A 21,133-nucleotide genomic window follows, 5' to 3' on the forward strand; every position below is an offset into this window, starting at 1 on the left:
TTCACCTTCTGGTATTTTTAATCTTATAATTTATTGGTTCTATGACTAACTAGTAATTTCCCTTTAAGTGTATAATTTTTATGATTTGCAACATTCTGAAAATATAGTATGAAATCATCCTTTTATAATGAAAAATATTAACATATATACATAATGGTCTATTAGTAAATGCTTTCACATTTTTAACTTGATACAATCAACATTCCTATGGTATAAATAAGGCAGGTATTAGAATTACTATTATAAAGAAGAGGAAATGAAAGCCCTTGGAAATTAAGTGATTTGCTAAAGCAGTCAATTCCTACTGCTTTGTGTAGCAGTCAGAATTGAAACCCAAGGCTTCTGATCCTTGCAATCTTCCATAGCACATTTGTTCTATTAGGATGCCTGTGTCTTACTTACCATTTCTTTTTTAAGAGACAGATTACACTATGCTGCCCAGGCTGAATTCGAACTCCTGGGCTCAAGCACTCTTCCCACCTCAGCCTCCCAAGTAGTAGCTGGGACTACAGGCACACACCATCATGCCCTTAGTTATCATTTCTGATCAGGCTTAGTAAAAAATTATGCCCACATGTTTCACAGAGGGTGCACCAGTGGTAAGCTCTGCTTTGTGAAAAATTATGGAGAGAGAAGGTTCAGGTATTTTGTCCTGAACAAAAAGGGTATCAGTTGTTTTATCCACAAAGTGAAAAGAGAGGAAAAAACTTGTCATTGGACTCCATGGCAACAGAAGCAAACTCTGACCCTTCCTATAAAGGCTGGAGGCTTCAAAGTTAAAAATAAGAAAAATATTACTATAATTTTTACTCAAATATCCCTGATGTTAAAGGTCTCTTGACAGGGTATTATACTTAGTTTTCCTGTTTTGCAGAAGAAATTGAAACAAATAAAAAAAAAAAAAGAGGCTTAAAAAACAATAATTTTACTTTTGCAATGAATCTCCATGTGACTTAAAAAAGGCAGTATTTAATGAACAAACATTATACAAAGCTATTTTTAAAAGCCATCTATGTTTATAAGATGGGTTTCTCTAAAATATAGAGAAATTAAATCTTGCTTTTCTGAATAGCTAATACACTCAACAAACTAAAATACTCTTATAAAGAGCAGCTTTATAAAATCTATTAGAAACATTATTCTACCAAGATACTTCAGAACCAAATCTTAGTAATCTTCAGGGAAGATGGCAACATTGATTCCTGGATTGTCATCATCATCATTTTCAAGTTCTTTATTATTTTCTTCTGTAATAGATTTGTCATGTGCTTTTTCTGGGTTTCTTTTTTTCTTATGAGTATATGATGGGTTATTTTTCTCTTTGATCTTGGGATGTGAATTACTAATAGCTTCTCTTTCCAAAGCACGCTGTAGACAGTTGTAAAACCTGTAAAGAAATAAGTACTACTGTTATATCTGTGTGTTCCAAAACTGAATGACTGAAATATACCCAGAACTTATAAATTATGTAAATTTGACAATGTCTATTACCATTATAAATATAAAATATATCAAAGAAATAGTATGCCTCTTGCCTTTATCGTTATTTAGTTATGAAAAGAAATGTGTTTTTAGTTCTTTAAGAACCATCCTGAAAATTGGGTTGGAATCACCTCTTGACAATTTCTAACCTACCTCAATTTCCACCCCAGATGCAGCGGTTAAATATAAGATGGTAAAAAAGAATGGAAATTATTATTCTTTACAAAAACACGTTAAATGTAATAGAGGCTCATTTTAGAGAATCTGAAAAATATATTAAGTTACAAATACAGATCACTTCCAAATAATAACTATTCTCAATATTTTTACTTCTTTCCAGTTTGTTAATATAGTCTGAATTAATATATTTATACATGCACACATATACCTATTATTTTTACACAGAATATTACATATAAAGTTTTACATTTTTTTCACATTTATTTAATAATATTTATTAAGAACATTTTCCATATCATCAAGTGAACCACAAAATAGTACTTTTTAATGGTAGTATAACACTATGTCATCTAGACTGCCCTTTATTTATTTTCAAACTTTTCCTAATAAAACAACATGATAAACATTTTTGAAAATGATGTGATCTTTCATTTCTTTAGGATAAATACCTAGAAATGTAATTATATGGTTAAAGGGTAGAAACATTTTAAGGCTCTTGATAAACACTACCTGTTTTCCAGAATGGATGTTTAAAAAAATATGCTTCTAATTGAAGCACTTGAGAGAGACCACTTCACCCACACATTGCATATTCCCATCAAAACACATGTTGTACTTTGACAGGTGAAAACGGTATCCCATTATTTTAATTTTCATTTCCTTGTTTGCAACTCAAATTGAATGTTTTTCATTTATTAGCTATTGGAAATTTTCTAAAATGTAAGTTGTTCTTTTTTCCCTTATTCATTTTTCTAGTGGAGTTTTCATTTTAATTTTGTGATACTATAAACTGTAAGCTCCCTGAAAATTGGGCTTCATTTCTTTTCTACTCCCATGTTAACACCTAACACACTACTCTGCTTGTCATACTAGTCTTTGGTGTATGTTGAAAAGCAGCATGGAGCATGGTGTGTTGCATGTGTTTGATACCAGGGTACCATTGGCAAAGCAGAGGTTAGTTAATTCCAATTAATTTCATTGAGTCTTGATTTCTTTATTTATAAAACTGGAGATTATTATTTGGTACCTAGTGGGATTGTCAGAGTGTTACATATATGTAAGTACCTGGCACAGTGCCTGGCATAGAGTTAGCTCTCAGTAAGGACTATTTTTAGAAATATAGACTTCATGAGACCAAGGACCTTATACATTTGCCTCGTTATATTCTTAACATGTAGTACAGTGCTCCCAAACTCAGTAAAAGTATGTTGAATGCATATTAATAACTACTGAATAAAAAAGGTAACTATGGATGTATTTTCTGAGTTCCCAAATTAGAATGATATGGAAGATGAGAAGTCCCTTGCCATTGCAGAGATCTCATCTTGTTTTTACATCTTATTGTCATGGGAGAGTATGACAGGAAGTTTTTTACATCTACAGAATAGATTGCTATTTGAACCAATTTTGATATTTCTTAATTCAATCAACAGGCTAACTTTTACTTGCAAAGGCTCTAAAATTCTAAAACCCCAAATATTCCACACAACTCTAATGTACACACAACATGATTACTACATATCCTGGCCATATTTGAAGAACTTATGTACTCACCACCATATATCTTGATATCTAGTACTGTGCTTAGCATAAAATAGATGCTTAATATTTCTTCAATGAATAAATCAATCAGTCTCAAAGAGAGAGGTACAGTAAAAGGAAGAAGACTGAGCAACACTGTCATATAACTTTTTAGGCCTTGTTCCATGGTAACCACCTTTTCATTGAATGCACCCTTTATATCCTTACTTGACTGGACCACAGCTCCTGCACAGACACCATCTCCCCTCATTCCCCCCAAGTGGAGACTGCTTATTCTCTCCACATCCTGCGATCACAGAGAGAGGAGGTCAGAAATCAAATAGCTCATCAACACTTTGCCAGACTAAATTCCTTTGTCTGCCCCTCCTGTCATCTACCAATATTCTGTTTGGTACTTTACATTGATGAAAACTTCTACACTTGGCTTAATTTGTCTTTCTAGTCGTCTTAGGTAACTTCAGTGACTGGTTTTCTTCCTGTCTTCCCCACAGCCTATTTAGAATGCCCTAGATTTATGTCACCTAAAACATAAATCTGAGCAAGCCACAAGATGGTGTGGATCACCCTTATCTGATCGTAAGATGCCTATGATATACAATCTCATCTTATACCATTCTTTATCCACCCTGCACTTTAGGCTTAGGTAACCAAGTCTTTTTTTCTGGATTATACTTTATTCCTAGAATATAAAAGATAAGATTAAATTGCTCTTTTATAATCACTGAGAATTAGTTTGTGAAAAATGTCTTGTCAATCACATAAAAAAGTAATTAAAGAGGAATAAATGCCCTATTTTACTGGTAAAATGAAACAAAGACCCTTTCTTGATGAAAGTCAAGAATAAAAACATCAAATACTAGTTTTCCCTTCCCTTTTTAAGAGAATTTTAAAAGTCCTTTCAGACACTAAGTAAATGAGAAATTTGTTTTCCGATTACATGTTTTCTCTCATACTATGTCCCTTTACACAGCGTTCTAATGCCTGATTCTCTAAGTGTATTTTCTCAGCTCTCATAGGCAACAAAAAGAGCTCTGAGCATAAAAAAAAAAATGTATGCTCAGGCTACTGTTTTTTCCCCAGATTGAAAAAAAATAAAATTGTCTTCAGTTTTTCTACCTCTGTAGACCAGATTATCATGCCATAGGACAACCTGTACTTAGTTCTGTTCATGAGACAGAACTTTTCAGGCCATCCCTGAGAAAATGAATTCTTATTTTTCAAGGTTAGAGGACCATTTGCAATAAAAAGTTGGAATTTCTTTGACTTCAGAAGCAGGAGCATAGAATTGAAAGCATTGAGGTACAATTTCATAGACTTTCAGGAGTCCATCATTCACAAATATTAAAGAAAGCTATTTCAACATATGACATATTTGAATTTTAACTGACTAAGCTGTAGCATTTTAATTAAAAACATGTGTGTGCTAGGCCCTGTGCCAGGTACTTGAAACACAGGTAAGAGTTGCACTCTATGGTCTGTGCCTTCAAGGAGCTCACGGTTTAATAGGAGCTGCAGAACTGTAAAGCCACATTTAACATGCCATGAAAAAGATACGAGAAATTAGGAGCACAGTGGGGGCACACTGCTGATGAGAGAGGAATTAGGAGGGGAAATAATGAAGAGGAGGGGATACCCAATGAGATACTATCAGAAAATAAAAATACACGCTTTTACTTCACATTATTTACTTCTTTGATCTTAAATATATAGGGAAATGTGTGAGTGATTCATTTAGCTGCTTTAGTCCCATTTTTAGAAATGAGAAGACTTGCAACTATGAGGAGTCTACGGTATCTGTTATTCTTTATGCCTCCTATCTGCATTACCCCCATTCCAATGTGTGGCTGTATCCGGTGCATATTCAGTACAGCCACTCCCACTCATCTTGTTACTCAGGGTCCTGTTACTTCTCACCTAGATAATGTAGCAAGGGCCTCCTCCTGCTCATCCCATCTCTAAGCCACCTTACACGTCGTCCAGAATAATCACCCTAATGCTTTGAAGGCTTAAAAGTAGCAGTATTTATTTAAAAAGCCAGTCAACTAAATGTAGTAAACATTAACCATTACTATCACGCCAGACACTCAGAAAATAATGATGAATAAAAACCTGTCTCTGTCTTTGGGAACTCAATGTGTTAACTTTCAAGCTCCTTTATCTTTAATGATTAATTCAATAAACAATTATTGGGCTTTTACTATGTTATATGTTAGGATAACAGATATTTCTAGTGTATATGTCTATGTGAGGTAGGTTGGGAGAAAAAATAGAATAGTAGTTACCAGAGGCTGGGAGTACAGGACATGGAGAGTTATTGCTTAATGGGTACACAGTTTTAGTTTGGGATGATGAAAAGTTCTAGAGATGGATAGTGGTGATGTTTGCATAATAGGATGAACGTACTTAATGCCACTTGTTAAAATGCTAAATTTCAAATTATTTTACCACCATAAAAAAAGTGAAAAAAAAAAGAAAATCAACCAGTGGAAGTAGATCCAATTACTTTTTCTTTCAGATTTGCTTTATTACTATCAAAAATACATCAATATATTTAGCCCTTTTAGTCTACATTTTGTTTAACATTTTCTTATTACAGTGATGGTGAAAAAAAGAATATGGCTAATTTTACTCTACTCACAGCCAAATGGTGGTTTCATCTGACTTATGTCCTGGCTTCTTATTAAAAGATGCAAAGATAGCCTCCTATTATAGTTAGTAAATAGGTCTCCAAACTTCATATTTTTCAAATGGAAATTGTTACGCATGGAATTATTTCATGGTGTCTAGTGTCAGTCCCGTCTCTTCCAGTCTCCAGATCAGCTGGCCTTGTCTTGCACAGACCTCCAAACAAGTTACTCAACTGTCCCTGTCAAATAAGACTCTTCTCACGAAGTGGGCTTGGAAAATTGTTTTTCATAAACAAAGCCTTTTTTCTATTAAAAATATTTTGCCTTTGATTTTTAATTTTCCAGAATACATCCTGTTGCTAAAATGTTACTCATTAGGATTTTTTGAGCTTTAAAAATTCTCTTACTACAGATACTTGAATTGTGAAACTTTGGTCCCATGACAAACCAATTTTAGTACTCAATGCCTGATTGCATAACTCATCATCCCCAGTGTTTATTTTTTCTCTTTTCAACCTCAGAAGAGTAACTCTTTCTTTGCATTTGGTTGAAGGTACAGCTGTTCCCAAAGGAGCTCCCTAATTTGTTCACACTTTCTGAATTCACAAGTAATCTTCTAATCAGTATCTTAAGACATTTTTTACCCTTCTTTAATTTTTCCCTGATTTTATATGATGAGCATGGCTCTTGATGGCAGCACGCACATTATAATCTCAAAACATATTTTTGAGTCAATGGATTTAAAGCATAATTTGATTGTATAGTTGGTGAACGTGGCTCAATTAACTTCACCAGGTGTATAGTTAGTTGATCTTGGGCTATATTTATAAGCTTGTTGAAATTCAAGTAAGGAAACTGAGAAAACTGATTGGCTACCTCCTATGTTTTAGCAAACAGTCTCACTGGATTACTATCTAACAAATGTAGTAAACTTTTAGAATGGTACCAATAAGTGCCTATGTATAGTTCAAACTTTGAAGTTTGGTGGGGTGGCTAAGTGCTCATTAGTTGCTTACTTGAAATTATTACTTTAATTATAATATTTGCTCAAAGCATTTTGTGCCCAGGTTTTTGCGGTCAGTTTTCTTGACTAGATTTGACTAGAAAATTATGCTCTAATACCCTCAGACATCCATTGTATGTAATGCATAACTCCTCTCTAATGTATCTAAAATGGTATATGTTATATACTATCGTTGGGAGAATTAAGAAAATAGCCACTCAAATAACTTTGGGAATTCTGTGGTTCAAATGAGGAATCTTAGTTGAGAAAGCCTGGATGGTATTGATATGATTATAGATTTATTCTCCATGAATCAAAGAAGAAGGAGAAGGGCTATCCTATCCTGAGAGTCTACGATATGACAGGGTCAGGGCCAGTCATTTTATATATGCTATCTAATGAATATAATAACTATTCTTTAAGATAGGTATTTTGCTCAAGTTAGAGATAAGAAAAATAAAGCCAAGAGAGTTGAGCAACTTGGTTGAACCAGGTTGAGTAACTGGGTAAGAATAGGATTTAGACCCAGTTCTGCCTTTACAGCCTAGTTCTACCTCTTTCTACCATGCTATACTGCTACCATGGGCACTTCTGGCCTTGGCTGTTTCAAAAACAGTTTTAGGTATTAAAGACTTTTAAGTAGGCAAGTTAAGCAACAGGATTCCTTTGCACTTTATGATCATGATTCAGAGTATAATGTGAAGAATGGCTTAGCAGAGAGACTTACTAGGAGATCAGCTAATGAGGCTATGGCAATGGTTTTGAATAAGGAAAGTAACAGTTAACGATGGAAAGAGAATGATTGAAAAGATACTTAGGCAGTGATTGACTGGGTGTGAGGTGGCCAAGGGCGTAGAGAAAAGGAAATTATAAATGACACCAAATTAGCCATTACTCCTTGAATAACTCAGAACTATATATTTTGTTGATGGTAGGTCAGTGGCATTATCTTCATAAACTCTATTCTTGGGTAAAAGTTGAAAAAAAAAGTAATATAAGAGTTTCATTTGACAGGAGGTAAAGTCTAAGGACGAGAGAAGTATAAAGATATGATCTGATAGCCACATCTTCCTACTGGGAACATTATGGCAATTCTAGATCTAATCCATGACAAGAGTTGGCATTGAACTAGCCTAGCCAAAGGTGTAAAGCATTTATCAGACAAAAGGAGACTCTAGGTACTCTCCAGCAGGTCACACCTAGGGCCGGTGTGTACCTCTTCCCTGGCTGCCTTCCACTGGATCAGTTATGGTTTCTGTGGCTGCTGGGATCCTTCCTGAACAATTATGTTTCTCTCCTTTATGCCTGTTTATGGTGGTCAGTGTCCCACCGACCCCCTATTCCTCTCCCTATGCTCCATTTATGCCCATCCTAATCTGGCCTACTTTCATCTATTACTTTGATCATCTTTTTATTATCCATGATAAGGAACAAGTTGATAAGCAGTTGGCATTATAAACTGAAGATAGTATGTACCAATATTTTCAAGGATGATCTAGGCATGTAAGAATAACCTAGAAATATCCAATTAATATACCTTCCAATTCTTTTCTTGTTTTCCTCCATTTTTTGATTTGCCACATTTAACAGGAAGTCAATATATTCCTCTGTCACCATCAGTTTTCCCTTATGGCTTAATGGAACTTCTAAGCCATGTGTACTCCGGACAGCCTACAAGGAAAAAACAATTTAGATATGAAGGCTTATATAATAGAGACGCTGAAAATAACTGAAGAAAAGTCCTAGTCAGGGCTGTGCTTGAACACAGTTTAGTTCCATTACAGCATTTAAGTTTGTGTTTTGATATAATTTAACTGGAGACAGTTGAATCAAAAGAGATTAAATAGATTTTCCCATCATATACAGTCATTTCTTAAGAAAGGCATTCTATACACTGTTTTTCAGAGAAGCAGATAATATCAAAGAATCCAATAACTTTTAACAATTTCAATCTCACTATAGCTTAGAAAGCTTTAATACACAATTTAAAGAAAAGAAATAAATGAAACCTCGACAGAAACCTCAAGGGAAAATCAAAAGGGACTGGATGCCAAAGAGTCTTTCAGTACTGCTTGAGCCAAGTATGGTCATAAGATTAAACCATGTCCCCCTCCATCACACACAGTGGCTGCTTCTCAATGCTTCAGGGGTGACAATCTTAGCAACCCTGTTGATGAAACAGTCAACATGTCCCAAGTAGATCCAAACTGGATAGAGGTTAAGAACAATAAAAACTCTACAAAAACTATTATTCTGAGGAATAAAAATTCATTCAGTAAACCTTTACTGAGCATCTGGAACATTCTAGGCCCCCTGTAAGGTGTAAAGATACAGAATAAATATAACACGGTCCCTGACTTTAAGAGCTCACACTTTAGAACCAGAAATACACAGGTGAACAAAGAATTACAATACAACATAGGTGTTAGAAGAAACACACATATATAAAATGCTAAGAAAATGTGGAAGAGGAGCAACTAATTGAGTCTGAGGAGTCCCAATTTATGGGAAAGACAGCATTTGAGTTGGGATTTTAAAAGACAGGTATGAGTTCACCAAACATAAAAACAGGGAGGTGAGCATTCTGGCCAGCGGAATGACTTATCTACAGGCATGGAGACATGAAAGAGCACGATACCTTTGGGAAACAACTAACAGTTCTATTTGGCTGGACTATGAGTATGCAAGTGGGAGATGAACATATATGTGTAGATACAAAATAGCATGGGGTAAAGCCTTGAATATAAGGGAGAGTATTTGTAGACCCTGATTTTTTAAAAAGAGGATTCTGACAGTATTGATTGGAGAGACTCAAAGAGAAGACCTCCAGCAGGAAGACCAGTCAGAAGACAATTGTAGCTGAGGGAGGATGATAGCTGAAGTAAGGGCAGTGGCAGAGGGCCTGGGGTGGAGGCAGGTGTGAGAAGTGAAAGGCAGCAAGACGGGACCTATAAGTAAGTGAATATGGAAGACAAAGGAGAGGAAGGTGAAAGACTGGCTCTGTTCCCACATGGGCCATCAGATGGAGTATGGAGTAAGACGGGGGTACAAACCAGCATGACGGGCTTTGATTTTCTATTTGGCATGCTTTTTAGGTGTCTTCTTTCATAATCCACCTCAATTTGGGAAATAGGCTACTTGCTAAGAATAGAAAATAGGAGAGTCCAGGGAGCTAGAATAGAGGGTAATCTGAAATAGTTCAAAAACATACAATACGTGTTATGCCAAACAGTAAATACTACAGGAGATCCGAACAGGGCACAATAACTAGGAGTTAGCTTGGCCAGGACTTAGAAACAATGTGGGATTTACAAAGGACCTTAAAGATCACCTAGTCCTGGGGTTAGCAAATTTTTTCCATAAAAGGACAGATAACAAATATTTTTGACTTTGCTAGCCATACAGTATCTGTCACAACTATTCAATTTTGCCATTGTCTCACAAAAGCAACCATAGACAATAATTAATCGAGTAAGTATAGGGGATCTGGCCTCGTGTGGGCTGGATGTAGCTCTAGGACAGTAGTTTGCTGGACCCCTGATGTGGCTGAGAAAATTCAGACCCTAAGGGATTTAAGGAGCTTGCCCAAGTTTATACAGCGCAGCTGTGGTTCAGCTGGGATCAACCTAGGGGACTTTAGACTCCCTGTTTGTGATTCTTTCCACTACATCATGGTGCTTATTAAATTGGGCGTTGACTAATTAGGGTGAGGAGCGCATAGAGTCAAGATTCAGGTTAAAATTAAGTAGGGAAGAGAGTTATAAAATAAATGGCAAATATAAATCTAAACTCTGGACTTTGCCTTGAAGGAAGGATTAAGTCGTTGAAGGTTTCTGAGTAACGGGATGGCAGGAAGGCTTGAGTAGGGAGACACTAAAGCAGGAGTCTAATTTGAAGTCTAATTAGGTTATTCAATACTCTGGATCACTTCACACTCAAAGAACTGTTTTTTGCCAAAAGGTATCTTACCAACATAGTCTTTCCTCTCTTTCCCACGGTAATGCCAGAGTTCCTGAAACCAGAATCTATTGCCACCGAATGCTGTAAGAAAATACAACTTGTTACATGTTGATACTCTGCTAATCAGATCATCTATTTAGCTCCACAAACTGCAGAAACATATATAACCCAAAACCTATTAAGGTTTTTGGCTAACCAATATGGACTATGCTTAAAAGGGGCTTTGATCAAATTCCTATTAGAAATACTGAAATATGAACTAAGGAAGTGTCATGGAGAAAGAGTAAAACTAGAATTCAACAATGAACAGAAACATTTGGCAAGTCATTATTTCCATAAAGCAGAATATAACAAAAAATATCATTCTTGTGACTATGCTATATAAAAGTAAACAAAACAAAAAGCATATAAAGCACCAGCATTCTGATCTTATTGGAGTGACTTTTAAGTTATTTGTTTTATCAGCCTCTAAATGTCAGAGAGCCCTGGGGACCAGATGTGGGTCCTTTTTTTCTTCTAGCTCAGTAGTTCTTAAGCAGGAATAATTTTGAGCCTCAGGAGCCATTTGACAATGTCTGCCGGCATTTTCGGTTGTCAGGTTTCACAAGTGGGGGACATAGTGGGGGGTACCTCTAGCAAATAATGGGTAGAACCCAGGGATACTGCCTAAACATTCTTCAGTGTGCAGGACAGCCCCTGTACAAAGAATTATTTGGCCCAAAATGTCAACAGTGCTGAGGTTGTGAAACCTTGCTCTAAGTACATGCTCTACTTTTGAGATTCTATCCAGTTCCCTGGTTTAAATACCACATATATGTTGATGAATCCCATTTCCAGTTTAGACCTCTACCCTGAAACTGACTCTCTATAAACTGATTCTTTTATAAATCTATTTCTCTCATATCCAGTGTTTCTAATTTCAGTGAATGATACCACCACCCATCCAACTGCCCAAACTTACATAGCCTTGATGCTTTCTACTCCTTCATCCCCTACACCCAATTCCTATTGATTTTACTTCCAAAATACACCTCAAATTCAACTAGCTCTTGCCGTATCCACTGCCCACTCTAGTTCAAATCTCCATCACTTCTCTCCTTGCCTTCTGGAGGAGTCTCTCAATTAGTCTCAGCTTTCACTCTTGCGCCCTCCAAATCATTCTTACAGACCAGCCAGGGATACACTCCAAAATCTTAACCATGACCTACAATGTTCTATTGGGCCTGGCCCCTGCCTTCTCTAACCTCAACTGGCTTCTCTTCTGTTTTTCGAATACTCCAAACCTTTCCTGCATCAATTTCTTTACTTTTGCTGTTCTTCTGCCTGGACTGCTCTTTCCACGTCTGGTTTCTTGTCGTGCATCTTGTTTCCATTGAATGCTATCTCCTCTAAAGGCCTTCCCTAACTTCCCTCTTTAAATTCGCCTCTCTCCTGAGGCTCTAGCAGAGTGTCTTGCTTATCTCCTTCAGAGCACTTCTCACAGTGAGAAATTTTGCATGTCTACCTACTTATGGTCTGTTTCCCTCCCTTAGAATAAAAATATAATCTCCTTAGGGGAGGGATACTATCTGTGTTTGTCTACTTTTCCCTAATACCTAGCAGATTTGCCTGGCACACTGTATGTGCTCAAAAAATAGTCATGAGGCCGGGTGCGGTGGCTCACACCTGTAATACTAGCACCCTGGGAGGTGAAGGCGGGAGGATTGCTTGAGCTCAGGAGTTCGAGACCAGCCTGAGCAAGAGTGAGACCCCGTCTCTACTAAAAATAGAAAGAAATTATCTGGATAACTAAAAATATATACACAAAAAATTAGCCGGGCATGGTGGCACATGCCTGTAGTCCCAGCTACTCGGGAGGCTGAGGCAGTAGGATTGCTTGAGCCCAGGAGTTTGAGGTTGCTGTGAGCTAGGCTGATGCCATGGCACTCTGGCCCGTGCAACACAGAGACTCTGTGTCAAAAAAAAAAAAACAGAAAGAAAGAAAAGAAAAAAACAGTTATGAATGAGTTTCTCATTTTCTCTAATTCCACTGCAATTAGCTCCCTGAAATGTTATACTTCCATGGAGACTTTGGCCCAGAGATGAGCATGGCTGAGCTAAATAAGGATTAGCACAGAGAACAGGACAAGGGTATAGAACTAGGAGAGAGTTAAAGGTTTCAGCAGCATCAGCGATGTGATATGGTATAAAGAGAGACTAAAATAAGGTTAGATCAAAGTTCAGGGGTGAAGCAGGGACCAAAGCTGGGAACCACTGAATTCTTAAACACTATGTTTTGAAGAACATCTCTAAATGCTTGTGTTCCTTGGGCCCTCTCCTCTTTTCCTTTTGTATTTTTTTCCACAGGGGATTTAATCTAGGCTCATGGCTTTAAATACTAATTGTGTATTGGTGTCTCCCCAATGTTTATTTTCAGTCCAGAGGGCTCCCCTGAGTTTTAGACTTCTACCCAAATGCCTACATGAAATTTTCATTTAGGTGTTATTATGGATTGAATTGTGTGTACAGGACTTCAAAATTCATATGTTGACTCTCTAAACCCCAATGTAACTATATTTGGAGATGGGGCCTTCAAGGCGGTAATTAAAGTTAAATGAGGTCATAAGGGTAGGGCCCTAAAGCAACAGGACTGGCGTCCTTACAAGAAGTGGAAGAGATATCAGTGATGTGCATACACAGAGGAAAAGACAGGAGAGGAAACAGGCAGAAGGCGGTTGTCTACAGGCCAAGGAAGGAGGCCTCAGGAGAAACCAACCCCACTGGCACCTTGGTCTTGGACTTCCCACCTCCAGAATTGGAAGAAAATAAATTTCTGCTGTTTAAGCCATCCAGTCTGTGGTATTTTGCTATGGCAACCCTAGCAGACTAAAACAGGTGTATTAAAGACATTTCACACTTAACACATGACTCAGATTCTTGATTTCCATTCCTTCAACTTTGGTACTCCCCATCGGAGTGACAGATACTACCAGACATCCAGGGTCTCAAGCCAGACCTAAGGAATTATGCTTAATTCCTTTTTCCCCTCCTACCTTTGGGTGTCCTTCCCTGGTCAACCTTATAAGTCTGTTGATTGAAACACTAAAATGTATTTGAATCTATCCCCTTCTCACCTTCTTCAGTGCAATCACCTTAGGCAAAGCCACTACCATTTCCTAGTTAGATCACTGCCGACTACTCCTAACTGATCTTCCACCTACTGCACTCCTGTCACTATGCTGGAGCAGAACTGTGTTTTTCAGAACACAAACCTATGAAGCTACCTTTTGCTTATAACTGTCTCTTCAATACCTTCTCCTTGCACTCAGAAAACAATCCAAATTGTTATCCTACAAGGCCCTAACTGATCTGGCCCCAGGCTCCCTTTCTCACCTTTTCTCTTTCTGCTCTTCCCTCTAGATCAGTGGTCCCTAATCTTTTTGGTCCCTAATCTTTTTGGTCCCTAATCTTTTTGGCACCAGGCACCGGCTTCAGGTAAGACAATCCTTCCATGGACAGGCAGGGGGTATGATCCCAGGATGACCCAAGCACACCACATTCATTGTGCAGTTACACCTCTCTGCCAATAACAATCTGCACTTGCAGCCGCTCCCCAGCGCCTGCACCACGGCCGCAGCTGCACCCCAGATCATCAGGTACCAGACTCTCACAAGGAGCCTGCAACCTAGATCCCTCGCATGCGCAGTCCATAGTAGGGCTCCTGCTCCTGTGAGAATCCAAAGCAGCTGCTCATCTGACAGGAGGCGGAGCCCACACAGTGATGCAAACACAGATGAAGCCTTGCTTGTCCGCCCCGCAACAGGCCACCAACTGGCACCATTCTGCGGCCAGGGGTTGGGGACCACAGTTCCAGATCCACTGCTCTTCTTTCCGTTCTGTGAATACATCAAGCTCTTTCTTTCATCAGAAACTCTGTGTATACTTTTCCATCTGCCTGGAATGTTCATTTTCCCAGTTACACATCCAGCTCTTTCTGTTCCTTTAACTTTTAGCTTATGGAAACCTCTTCAGAGAAGCCTGTCCTAAAGTGGGTTGCCCTTCACACTATTCTCTTTATCAGCTTGTTTTATTCTTTTCTAGAACATTTTGCAACTTGTGGTTATTTTCTTTATTTGTTTGTTCACCTGTTTGTTTTTGCTCTTTCTCAAACCTTGAGGGAAACACCAAGACAGTCTCTAATCTTGTTCATCACTGTACCCTAGTGCCTGACACATTGGGACTCAATGCATTTTTGTTGAACAAATGCTTATAATGCAATTTAATTTGATATATGAACATATAAAGGGTATACAAATGAACAAGGTGACAGAGAATTAAGACTAAAAAGATGATTATCTAATGCTCATTTAAATGATGAGAAAAATGAAGTATTCTTTCAAACACTTAGTTTTACATGTAGCGCCATGGTATTTTTTCTAAAAGCTCGGTGAGAAAAAAAATACAGAATACTGAAGTAAAAGTTATAAATAGAAAAGTTAAGAAAGAAGATAGGAACCACAGTTTGGGAGGTGTATTTTGCTAGTAATACTTAAGTATTCTTTTTCCCTAATACTAAAAATCAATAAATAAATAGACTGAGTAATCTATTTATTTAAGTAATTAAATACAAACTAGTTGAATAAACTAACATTTCATTAATTTTAATAGGTTAAAAGCTTAAAATTAAATCTACCCACATATCTATAAATTCAGGTATAATTATAAAATTTTACCAGAATTTGTGCATCCTGAAACTGTCGACACTGCACATGAAGAACAAATGGTTCAAATTTCAAAACTGCATCACCATTCGCTTTCTTCAGAGCCACAATCTAAACAAATGAAGTGATAACATCAGACACAACTGTAGGATCCTGTCCTTCGGTGACCCTTTACCCCATACATAACTTCAGTTTTTCCTAGAATCTTTCAGACTCCACGAAAACTTTCCCCTCTGCTTTCTTGGCCCTCTTTTCACTAAGAACTTATTAATTTTCTTGTTTTCTTAAAAAGACCTGATTTCCAGTTCTCCCACAAATGTTCTGTATCATTTTTTCCAACTATAATTGTACCTTGAAAAAGTAAACCACTACTCTATTTAATTCCATAACAGACTTTTCATTAAGGGATGTGGTATATAAAAACTGTACTGGGACTATTCAAATTCTTTGTTGTTAGATTGAAATAGAGACACATGTAATGTGACAGAAGGGTCCAGGTGCAGCCTGACATCTTGTTTCCAAGAAGGCTCCTGTACCGAGCACCAGCGCTTACCAGGAGCCCTGGAAAGCTCAGAAATCACACTGCATGCAACGAGCTCAAAGCACACCAGAATATTCCTGTTCCCCTTGTATTAGATACACACTAACTTTCCTTGGAACGGCTTAGCTATGTGTGAGTCCTTGAGCGTGTCCCCAGCTTTCTATATTTCAGACCCCACGGAGCAATGGTTGGGGTCCTTCTATTGCAGAACAAAGTGGGGTACATGCAGCCACACTGCCCTTGTCAGCTGCAGAATGGATCTGAACCATGGGGACTGACACATTGCAAAGGGCTGGATCTTGTGTATAGTCTCTCTCCTCTTGCTGTAAATAAACATTACACCACTTGAGCCTAGTGTGCATATTATCTGTTCTTAGCAACCTTGAGTCATGTACCGGTTTCTTCCCTGAATGGCACTTACCTGTCTTTTGACCTTGGCTGCACTCATGTTATATAGTCTATCCTGCAGCAGTCTGACCACCTAGTGAAACGTGTAATATTATGTCTGAGCTAGAATTTATGCAAGACAGTTATTATTTCTGTCTGCCCAGCATCTCTGGGCAGCATCCTCCTTCATACCATTTGATTCTGGCAGGACTGTCAATCGTGACGCTGTTACTCATCACTCTCCGTATTAGAATATCAGAGGTGCCAAGTGCCTATATTTGATCACAGATATTACCCCATTCCACTAGCAAAAATAACTGACCTAAGATGGATAGCACCTAAGCCAAGCAGGACAACTCAGAGTCCTTCTCTGGGACTGATAAATGAATCTTCGGAAAAGAAAATCTTTTCCTGCTGGGGTTGCTGGCAGCTATCATTCCTGCCACAAAGAAGATCATCTGTAGCAGAAAATAAGAGCAAACTGCAGAGAGAGCCAGTACCCAAAGATGGAGATAGAGAGAGTACTCTGAAGACAACATTTGAGCACCTGAATCAGCAATGCCTGATTCTAGCTCCACCCTGTCCTTTCTAGTTAAATGAATTGTCATTTTTGCTTAAGACAGAATTGAATTTCTACATTCACTAGGGATGAAAAGTGCCTGGCTAATACAAACTTGCATGAATTCATCTAAACGCTTTAATTTAGGAAACTAAATAACCCAGCACAGATATGAAGATTTTCAAGAAGCAATCCAGGTAAGTAATGTGTAATTTATTTACATCAGTAAACCTGGTAACACTTAGATAGTGCTAATCCCCTTCTCCTTTTATAATTTGTTCCAGGTTACAGGGTTATCAAATGCAGAATTGAAATTCAAAATTTGGATCCAGTATGTGCCCAACGTCCATGAACTTTCTGCTTTGTCCAAGATGATGTGTTTTGTTGAACAGCAGTAAGTAATGTTTACATACATATTTATATTTCCACACTTCTATCTCCTACATCCCCAAAAAGCCACAGTAATGAAAACTCTCTAGGTTTTATAATCTTCAGCCATTTTAATTATTCATATAAGTCACCTTGAATTTTCTGTTCTTTTCATATGTATTGAAAGTAACTGTGAAATTAAAAGTTTATTTCTAAATTTATATATACTTACCACGTCATCTTTTACACAAGGTTTGTGTGTAACCAGTAGCCAGCAACAGTTTTGTTTCTGAATCTCAAAACCATTTATACCCTAAAATAACAAATAACATAATTCAATCATATAATATTTACAAAAATAATATGTACAATGTACAGCATACTGTGGGCTTTCTTTAATAATATCAAATTGTGATTTTAAGTATTACTGAAAACAATTCAATATGTTTTGGGGTAAAGTTAATTCAAAACAAAAATGAATCCAAATAACTTGACATAGAAAACAAATGGTTTGAAAGGTAAAGGTACTTAATAAATATTTTCTGAAATATGGTCATGATTTTGTGAGAAGAAAAGGGATACTACAAGTGGTAACACTAGCAGCACTTAAGTTGTTCTCTGGCAGTTTTATTTGGCTAGCACATTATTAAAAAAAATTAATTCTAATTTCTTTTGTAGGACAGCACTTTCCCAATCCCACACAAGACCTACCACTCTTAACTGCTACCTGTGCCTTTTACTCCTTTATAATACCTCTATGTTCTCTATGAGCATAAATTTGTGACCTCTGGATTAGACTTTATGCAGTCCCAAAGGGTGGAGTGAGGACTAAAAGGTCAAAGTTTCAAGAAGGCAAACATTTTAATATTGACTTAAACTGGACAAGTGTTTCTTTGCGAAGTTCGATTAAGTATTTTGGTTATAAACAGATGGTACCATCAAGGACACTGAAAATAGGATGCAGGAAACCACATGGACAGAAATCACTATACTTCTACAAAGTAACTATTTATACAATGGGTCCAAAGGAGACTCTGCTGTCTTGCTTTAGAGCCAGGAAAAGCTGTGCATGTCCTGAATAACTTGTGTTTTTGTTATAAGACTTTGGTCTTTTGGGCTGGCTGCTCTAAATCTCAGGGCCAAATGTGTAGTCCACCTCTAACAAGTTTATGGGATCTAATAATATGGTTTGGGAACTAATGCCATCATCTTATCTATATTCCCTTTCTCTGGATTTTCCCACTTTTTATTTTTTCTGTGTTGCCTTTTTGTAAGCTGCTCTAAGTCCATACCGAAATAAGGCAGAGTAAAAATAAATATATGGTATAAGATAATAAGTAAAATGAAAAGTGGTTCAGAAAAAGTCCTAAACCAGTTCAGCAATAGTCATTACTTCCAAGTGGGTAGTATGTGCTCGTGTGCATGTTTGTGTTCAGGTGGGAGAGGGGAGTTTAGGGAGTCCTGTCTCAGATAGGCAGAGATATAGGTAACATTTCAGGGGAAAAAAATACATGAGCAAAAACAAATAAATACAAGATGAGAAAGAATAGTTCAGTTTTGGTAACTAGCTAAAGATGAAGAGAAATATTGCAAAAGAGGGTTGAAAAGTATACTGGAGTAGGGGTTTGGATTTTCTGATGTAGAAAAATGTGTAATAAAAGGTTTCAGCATAGGTAAGTGACAAAAATTTAGAAAGATGAATCCGTTAACAGTGTGTAACATGGTTTGGAGACAAGAGATTGGTAATTAAATGACCAGTTAGGAAACCACTGCAAAAATCCAGGTGAAATATGGTAGTGGAAATGGGGCAAGCGAGAGTGTGTGGGCAAAGGTGCCAGTATTCAGGGGGTAATGCAAGCAATATAAAAAGGAACAGGCCCTGCAAATGATCAGTCGATAATGGACTTAAATAATGATCCTAGGAATGTACTGTCTTTCCATGCTCTGAATCCGATACTACTACTAAAATCAATACACAGCCAACATTTAGAGCACACTTAACATGGGCCATTTAACATTAACGATGTTAAATGTTTCAAATAAATTATCCCATTTCATCCACACAAAATCTTTATGAAGCAGATACTCTTTATTATCCTCAGTTCATGGAACAGAAGGGGCTGAGTTTAGGTAACTTTCCTAAGTTCACATAGCCAATAATTCTGATAACTGATTTCAAACCTAGTAGTATTACTCCAAAGCCTGAGGGCTTGACCACTGTATCATCATACTAGAGTAGCTCCCCTTATCCTCAGGGGATATGCTCTAAGACCCCCAGTGGATGCTTAAAACCTTGGCTGCACTAATTTCTTTTTCCTTCTTCACAATTTCACATATAGAAGATTCGTTCTTACTGTATATCTTAGCAACCTCAGCACATAATTTCTTTGTTTCCTTATTAAGACAAGAATTTTCACCTATTCATTTAAAGGAATCACTATCTGGTTTCCCTTTGTCATACTCAAATTGCCAGCTTACTACTCTTGCAATTTGGGGCCATTGTTAGGTAAAATAAGGGTTACTTGATCCCAAATACTGTGATACCATGACAGCAGGTCTGATATCTGACATGGCTACTATGTGAAAAAGGGGTAGAGGGAGTGCAGCCAGCCTGGATACCCTAGACAAAGGGCTGATTCATGTCCAGGGCCAGAAGGAGCAGGATAGCACTGGATTTTATCACGTTGCTCAGAATGGTGCATAATTTAAAACTTATGAATTGTTTATTTCTGGAACTTCCCATGTAACATTTTCAGACTGCTGTTTGACCTTGGGTAACTGAAACCAGGAATAAAGGGGTACTGCTTGTACAGATGCAGATGAAACCAGGAATAAAGGGGTACTGCTTGTACAGATGCTCCTCAACTTATGATGGGGCCACATGCAGACAAATTCATCGTAAGTCGAAAATACCATGTCAAAATGCATTTATTACCCCGATAAACCCATCGTAAATTCACAAGCCTAACCACCATAGTTATATACTATTGTACTTACCACTATGTAAAAACAACCAGAGCTGTAATAATGGTGTGGTCCACTAGGAGGCAGTGAACTGCTTAGCCCCAGTGATGTTCAATCAAGCAATAACAATGATTTGGCAGAGATGCTAGGGTAGAAAATCTTTAACTTCCCTTAGTATTCACAAAATCCGATTTTGTAACCCTTGCCACACAAGATAGTTCTCAGGCCAGCAGTCTCAACGTGACGTGGGGACATGTTAGAAGTACACAGTATCAGGCCCCACTCTAGACCTGCCGAATCAGAGTCTAGGTGTACAGACGTGTTGAACTTTTAGAAACACCGGTTTAATCCCCCCTCTAAATTTCATATATAACGAAACAGACCACCCACTAGAGTGGGCAAACAGGCTGCATTGGGTACTGCACTGACTGGGCACACGGCTCTTAAAGTTTGGGACTAGAAGGAGGCGCTGGAAGGGCACAAAGGGGTCTCACCCCGTCTAGGAGGAGGATGCGGCCAGCGCAGGAGCTGGTGGTGAAAAACTGTTCTTGCGCGTTCAGGACCTGCACAAGCTCTACCACATCCTCGTCCACACTGCCTTTCCTGCTCAGGTCCGCTTTGCTCAGACTCTGCGCCTTCCATCTTCTGAACTCTGCGCTGCGATCCACAGATGAGGGACTAGGGGTCTGCATTCTCCACCTTCGCGTTAGCCTCGCTTCTCCCTGGGGGCCGCCATGTTGGGGCGGGCGGTGGCCGAAGAGGCCCAAACTTCCTCGTCGTTCCGCGCTCGGGAGATTATTGCGCCCTCTCTTCGGGGCG

The 21,133-nt window shown here is 38.0% G+C and overlaps 1 protein-coding gene across 1 annotated transcript; it reads right to left on the reverse strand.

The window, feature by feature from the left end:
- Positions 1-949: 949 nt before the first annotated feature.
- TYW3 (tRNA-yW synthesizing protein 3 homolog) lies at positions 950-21,091 on the reverse strand. The gene is made up of 6 exons (XM_045547733.1): positions 20,809-21,091; positions 17,583-17,663; positions 15,507-15,605; positions 10,804-10,875; positions 8,372-8,505; positions 950-1,387 (listed from the first exon to the last, which is right to left on the reverse strand). Exons 1-6 carry the CDS (start codon positions 21,004-21,006, stop codon positions 1,168-1,170), a joined length of 804 nt encoding a protein of 267 aa, XP_045403689.1. The 5' UTR covers positions 21,007-21,091; the 3' UTR covers positions 950-1,167.
- Between the last annotated feature and the right edge of the window lie 42 nt (positions 21,092-21,133).

Source organism: Lemur catta, chromosome 3 (genome assembly GCF_020740605.2).
Source record: "Lemur catta isolate mLemCat1 chromosome 3, mLemCat1.pri, whole genome shotgun sequence".
Lineage (NCBI taxonomy): Eukaryota > Metazoa > Chordata > Mammalia > Primates > Lemuridae > Lemur > Lemur catta.

What these genes read in the sequence shown, in the direction of transcription:
- TYW3 (XM_045547733.1), bottom strand. Translation starts at nt 21,006, where the DNA reads ATGCAGACCCCTAGTCCCTCATCTGTGGATCGCAGCGCAGAGTTCAGA. An exon ending in GCATCCTCCTCCTAGACGGG is followed by an intron (nt 17,664 to 20,808) that starts GTGAGACCCCTT and finishes TTGTTATTTTAG; the next exon opens with GGTATAAATGGTTTTGAGAT. An exon ending in AGAGAGGAAAGACTATGTTG is followed by an intron (nt 8,506 to 10,803) that starts GTAAGATACCTT and finishes TTTTCCTTGTAG; the next exon opens with GCTGTCCGGAGTACACATGG.